This window comes from Limulus polyphemus, unplaced genomic scaffold (assembly GCF_000517525.1).
Source record: "Limulus polyphemus unplaced genomic scaffold, Limulus_polyphemus-2.1.2 Scaffold2579, whole genome shotgun sequence".
Taxonomy (NCBI): domain Eukaryota; kingdom Metazoa; phylum Arthropoda; class Merostomata; order Xiphosura; family Limulidae; genus Limulus; species Limulus polyphemus.
In genome coordinates, this window is record NW_013668189.1 from 187,721 (window position 1) to 194,631 (window position 6,911).

Genomic DNA, 6,911 nt, shown 5'->3' on the forward strand with positions numbered 1-6,911 from the left:
GTGGGACAGGGATTCGAACCCGCGACCCTCAGATTGCGAGTCGAGCGCCCTAGCCACCTGGCCATGCCGGGCCGTCCGAAAATAAGATTACTTAATAATTCTGCATATTTCAACATAAATTGGTTTACCGACAACGGTATGCCCCGTGGTGAGGCGTGTCACATATTACGTTTATATGTAAGCTTTGATGTCGATAGAGTTCTATGAAAGCAGGGTATTTTCAATCGCAAATTAGTCCTTAGTTTGATTTATACATGGCAGTATACCAGTCGTCTCAAAACCTGTACAGAAACGTCATCGTGTTGGAATCATAAACGCGTGTAAGAAAGAAATACCTCAAAAAGCAAAGTACTACTTTGTTGCATTTAGTGGTCGTGTTTAGTGAGAGCTGGAATGCTACTATAGACCGTAACATAGTGTCAGAAATATTGAAGCAAAGCAAGCTCTAGCTTAGTCTACCTATTGAGTCTAGTGTGTGTAATATCAAATATGCGGAGTTAGAAAAGTCCCTGTACCTGTGGTTCTGTGATGTCAAATCTAAAGGGATCACTCTCAGTGATGACATGTCATGAATGTCAATGCATACCTTTAATATAGCAAAAGGTGGCTACATTTCTTCAATGAGCAGCACAATGCTTATGGGGAGGCAACATCTGCAGATGTGACAGCAGTATCTGAAAGCAAACAGAAATTTAAGTGAAAACTAGTGAACTGAGACCATGTCTACAACTAAAGTGGACCATGATGTGGATGCTTGTGAGATCCTAAACGTTGATGCCTTCCTGGACCTGGTAAGGATGAACAGGAAGGAGAGTGCCCCACCTTCCTACTAGTTTTATGCTGTCGACCTTAGTGCAACATAGGAGGAGGAGGCCTCTTAATCTCCTACCTCACTAAGAGATACTAGACAAGGTCTGATAACTGCTGTAAAGTACTTTGAACATAAGGATCAGCTTGACCTTGTGAGAGACCTAATGGACTTGCTAAGGGAAGCTGAGGCCTTGAGTGGGAAATGTAATAAGCAGAAAACAATTGCAGACCATTTTCTTACAGGTAATATGGACTTGCTAAGGGAATCTGAGACCTTGAGTGTGAAATGTAGTGAGTAGAAAATAATTGCAAACCATTTTCTTATCAAATAAAATGTGAAAATGTGTTTCAGGCAATATACTAAGAACAGATAATAAAGATGTCTCGAGTTTGTTGTAGAGGGTCTTACATACATTAAGCATAGTCCGACATCATCTTGTGCGACCATTTCATGACTGCAGTTTTATTGTACTTGTCCTGTACTGAAGTGCAAGCAAGTAAAGATAAACTATAATGATTCAAAGTTTATAAAGCCACTTCTGATTGTACTACTTGAAATTGCAATTAACTATTTCACAAATACTTAATGAAAGTGGATATTAATTAAAGGTTTTAGTCAGGTTAAACACATCGTGTGTAAAAAACAAAAACAAAACATTAGTTCGTTATTACGTGATTATAATTATTGCCATGATATTTGAAATAATTATGATGTTCTAAAATCACGTATCTTAATCGCTAACCAAAGACTTTATAATTCCAACAATTCCGTGATATAACTTAAAGTGGTGGAAAAAATTACTGCGCCACCCAATTTTTTCACACTTTTCTTAGAGAGTTGTTATAATTATACGGTGTGGTAAATAATTAAAATAGTTACTATTGCATGTTTTTAGACAGCTATAAAAAGGATTATTAAGCAGTACCTTCAATATTCTATTGTTACAATGACTTGTTAATGGTTATATTAGCGAAGCAGACTTCTGTTAGTATGTTACTATCTTACGAACCAGTACCTTATAGCTATCATAAACTGTATTTTTTTCTCAGGTATTTAAAGGTAACAGCAATATCAAGTATAGTAACGTAGTAAATCGACTAGGTGGTTTTTTAATTACGTTTGTACATGATAACTTGTTTTCTTTCTTTTAGTGGCCATCGATTTGATTGTTCAAACTATTCGCGACCTTCTTCAGAGTCACTCTCGATTTCAGATTCAAGGAATAAGTCATGACAGAAGGATCGCTAGATCGCGCCACTACTCTGACTCTCAAGTGACTCGACCTCATTAACATATTTATATTTTAAGGGTGGTCTTTCTTTCTCAAATTATGTTATATATTACGAGGTGACAGGGACAAAGGTTTGACATATTGTGAACTTATATTAAGAAAAACAGATCACTTTCAGTAGATAATTATATTTGCAATGAAAAATTTGTGAAATTATAAAAATCACCGGTTAGATACAGTTATTGTAGTTTAAAGATGTAGTTTTACACGCTTTACGTTAGTCTTTGATGATTAACGTCATTGCACCTTTAAATATATATATATATTTAATATTATTGGTGCTAGGTTTAGCTTTCACCGTATGTACTGTTGCTTATAATTAGTTATAATTAAGATACAAATGTCTTAAATATTTTGTATTTATCCTAAGAAACTTATAGTAGTTTCGATGTTGTATATCCCCGAGAGCTGCAATTTTTAATGGTATTTTTGATCGAAATTAAAAATATATATAGCTCGTGAAGTTGATATTTAGCTTATGTGTGTGTGAAAAAGGGAAAATTACTAAAAAAAATATCTTTATGTTATAGTCGTTTCTCAAAACAATATTGAGATCCATGCAATTTACTATCTCATGTAGCGAAGAACACTTTCGAATTTTAGTTGATAAATATCTGATTATTTTAATCATGCATAAAGTAGAAAAGTGTTCATTATTGAAATCTAAATAATATAATTGTCGACATTGTGTCATAGCCTAAAATTAAGATCTTCACGAGAGCATGTATGTCTTCCGTGTCATATCTTCAATATTATCTTGCTATACAATATCAAGCACTGGCAATAATAAGATAATCAAATAACAATCATATGCGTCTAACTGTACACGGGTGTATTTCGAATAATTCTTACTTATAGCTGTAACTAAAAATGACGTATTTTTTATTTCTTTAAAGCTTAAAGCTTTCAGTCATTGATTGTGAATTGTAGAATTAATCTATTACATGAAAATAACAAATTTACAATTACGTTCTTCTAGCCGTCCAGTGGTTCAGTTTAAGTTTAAGGGCTTACAATACTCAAAAGTGGATTTCGATACCCGTGGTGGGCAACACACAGATAGCCCATTGTGCTTAACAACACCAACAAAAAAACAACAAAAGCGCTCCTCTACGATTTCATAAAATAAAGTTTGATTATAATAGGGAGAAATACGTGTAACTTATTCTAGTGTGAGATGATATCAGTAAAGTCTATGTTAAGCTTTCGCGATATCAGGAGAATAGTTGATCGCGGATTTTACACAGTAGTTAATAAATTATTACGTCATCAATATAACATAATGAATCAGTTATTTAATAGCTAAGCTCAATCTTGTTAAATGACATCATCTAGACCTCAGCTACTGCAATTATGATGAACAGATAGTGGGATTTTATAAAAGTTAAATACAGAATAAATGCTCAGAGGGTGAAATAGGTCAAAATGACAGCTCGCGAAAAAAAAACAAAAACAAGTGGTCCGCCGACAGTCGACAAAAATTATAAAAAAACAACTAAAATAAACAAAGGAAAAATACTAGCATCGTAAATGAATTTGTGATGAAGAAATATATATATTTAGATCTCGAAATGCAACGCCTTTCCTCTCAATATATACTAATGTTACTTTATATAATATCTACCACGTTGCTTAACAGTATGCAGAGTAAAATACTTCTGGTCCGCTACTCCCAACTTTACCCAATCTGACCCACTTAAAACGTAGTTAAAGAATCATGGTATAGGTCACATTTTAGTATCCAAGATTATTTGTTTTGGATCTTAGGTACTCGGTTTAAAGGTTTAGGCCTATCGGTTGTCGGCCTATAGACGATTGTTACTATGCCTATCTAATGAAAATAAACTAATGTAGAGATAACTCGAAGAGGTTCAGGAGAATTCTATACATATAATTTCTCCAGTTCGAAGTGATTTATTTTATATATTGTTCTTGATGAAACTATAAAACAAAACAAAAAATGAAAATATGTTATTTTGTGTTAATGTTATTTTTTTATAATTTATATTTTAGAATATTTAAGTTGGAAAAATAAATTGTTCACATGGTTTATGGTCAGAAATGAGTTTATATTTCTACATGGACCTAAATAACAAATGTCATGTGTACAAAACATTCTTGACAAATATTAAATATTTTTGGGATATAAAACACATTAAATTAGATTCTATTGCACTGAATATTTTTCTTCAAACCTTTAAAACTAAGCCTACATTTTTTGAAAGATATAATGACGAAACATAGCAAAACGATTGCATTTTTAAGCGTTCTGTTCTTTAAGTTCAATACCAAAGGTTCACTGAGTAACTACACTCAAGGTTTTCGTTTAGATACATCTTTTATGTTCTGGGTTTTTAATGGAATTATAATGAAATTAACAGATGACCTGCGGCCACAATGGCAGATTAAATAAGATGAGTTATTGAAGCATTGTCGTCTCTCGCTTTCTCAGCGATAAACTTGAATATTTATAATGCTAGAGTTCGGAGTTTGATCCCACGACGGACATAACGCGGATAGTCAATTGTGCAACTTTCCGCTAATAACATAGTAAATAAATGAATGTGTAAATCTAAGTGATTCATTTATCACAAATTCAATAATTTATGTTATAGATTAATTCCGTTTGAGGCCTTTCTTCATTTTTTTTTCTAATTAAAAATCGCTTTAGTTTAGTAGATCAGACTGCTTAATTTCCTGAGATCATTAAAACAGATGATTTTTAAACGATCAAAATTCATTCGCGGCCATAAGATCAACGACCTCTAAAGCTTTTATATCTGCATAACAATTTAACAACCTTATAAGAACCTACTAACTTTCTCACCGTACTTGTAATATTACTCAGTCAATCTTTAGTCACTTTGAACACTGTATTACTTAAACATTTATAAAATAACAAACCAAGCATTGTATAAAAGTGCACAACCAATGGTTTCGTACTTTAGTTAGTTTGAACATTCACTACCATAAAATAGGATACATTTGAACATTGTATTACTTAAACATTTATAAAATAACAAACCAAGCATTGTATAAAAGTGCACAACCAATGGTTTCGTACTTTAGTCACTTTGAACACTCACTACCATAAAATAGGATACATATGAACACTATATTACTTAAACATTTATAAAATAACAAACCAAGCTTGTATAAAAGTGCACAACCAATGGTTTCGTACTTTAGTTAGTTTGAACACACACTACCATAAAGTAGGATAAATTTGAACACTGTATTACTTAAACATTTATAAAATAACAAACCAAGCATTGTATAAAGGTGCACAACCAATGGTTTCGTACTTTAGTTAGTTTGTTTGTTGAATTTCGCGCAAAGCTAGCTAGTCAACACTATCCACCGCTAACTCTTGGGCTACTCTTTACTCCCACGGCATGTTTAGAGTCGGGTTTCGATCCCGCGACCCCCAGGTTACGAGTCGAGCGCCCTAACCACTAGGGCACACCAGGACTCAAAAGAGGTGTTCGTATATTTTTAATGCTTGCTACTATAGCATTCGAACGTATATCATTCTATGACAGTTGACTCATTTAATTCTGAAAAAATCCTGAAATTTAATTTGACTTTCTTGATAAGCTCACATAGATAGCCCACTTTTCGAACTTCGTATAAAAACAAGCGTTCTAACGAAGCCTAGACTTAACACTTACGTCAGTCAAAGCACGAAACCAACAATGAATGGCATGTACCTGTAGAACATGTGATTACAGAGAGTGATCAATTCATAGTTATATTACCAAATAATATTGTATCTTTTAAACACAACTATTAAAAAAAACTGATCAGTGGATGTCTTACGTAACAACACTACTTAGATCAGTATTAAGAAAATATACAGGGAGTGGGGTTTCATGCATATTTGCACAGTTGGCTATCTGCGCTCCGAACACTGAGGATTAAGATATAACTAATATAGTGTATATTACAAAACCGATGAAGTATAATCGTCAGGCGAGTGAGCCTTGATGTTTTATTTGAGTTGAATTCGGGCCAGCTTCCAGTGTTCCTTAAGCTATAATTAGGAGAAATAGTTAAACATGCTTAAAGATAATTGAAATACGAAACAAATGCACTTCGCACCTATATGGTAATAAGAAAAATAAGTCCTGAAGCGGGAGCCTGCCTGACTGTTTCGGTCCTATTTACACGATAGATTGTTTGTTGAATTTCGTCTAAAGCTTCACGAGGGCTACCTGCGCTAGACGTCTCTAATTTTGAAGTGATCGCTAGTAAGAAAAAAAAACACCCATAGCTAAATCTTGTCACAGTGTATAGTGAGATTTGACTGTTACTCTTATAATGCACTTACCGCGATGCTTTTATACATATTTTTTTACAGTAACAATACGCTAGCCCACAGAACCATACATCCACTGTCCGGCATGCTAACCACTGGGCCACGCTCGGCCCTACGTGACAGAAAAAGGTAGAGGATGAAAACGATAAACCTTTTATGACTTCCACGTTTGTTGCTAAGCGCAAAGCTACACAATGGGCTATTTGTGCTATACCCACCATGGGTATCGAAGCCTGATTTTTAGCATCAGAAGTCTAGAGACTTACTGCTGAGCCACAGGGGGTTAGCTTTTATGATGAGGAAACTTTAAATAAAAATTACTTCACAACATATTTGTCTTTGTATTATTTAATTTTACTAGAAGACGATCAGCTAATGAATGAAACGTTAATTAATTCAACTAAATCATTAAACTTACTAGTGACTATCATCGTGTTTATTTTGTATTTGATTAATTTGTTTGTTTGTTTTTGAATTTCGCGCAAAGCTAC

At 33.7% G+C, this 6,911-nt stretch overlaps 1 protein-coding gene across 1 annotated transcript in view; it reads left to right on the forward strand.

The window, feature by feature from the left end:
- The window catches only part of LOC106467347 (uridine-cytidine kinase 2-like), a 43,118-nt gene extending 40,248 nt beyond the window's left edge, over positions 1 to 2,870 (forward strand). The window contains exon 8 of the mRNA XM_022395510.1: positions 1,963 to 2,870. Within this exon, the coding sequence (XP_022251218.1) occupies positions 1,963 to 2,102 (140 nt within the window). The 3' untranslated portion in view covers positions 2,103 to 2,870. The remainder of the gene's footprint in view (positions 1 to 1,962) is intronic.
- The last annotated feature ends 4,041 nt before the right edge of the window (positions 2,871 to 6,911 follow it).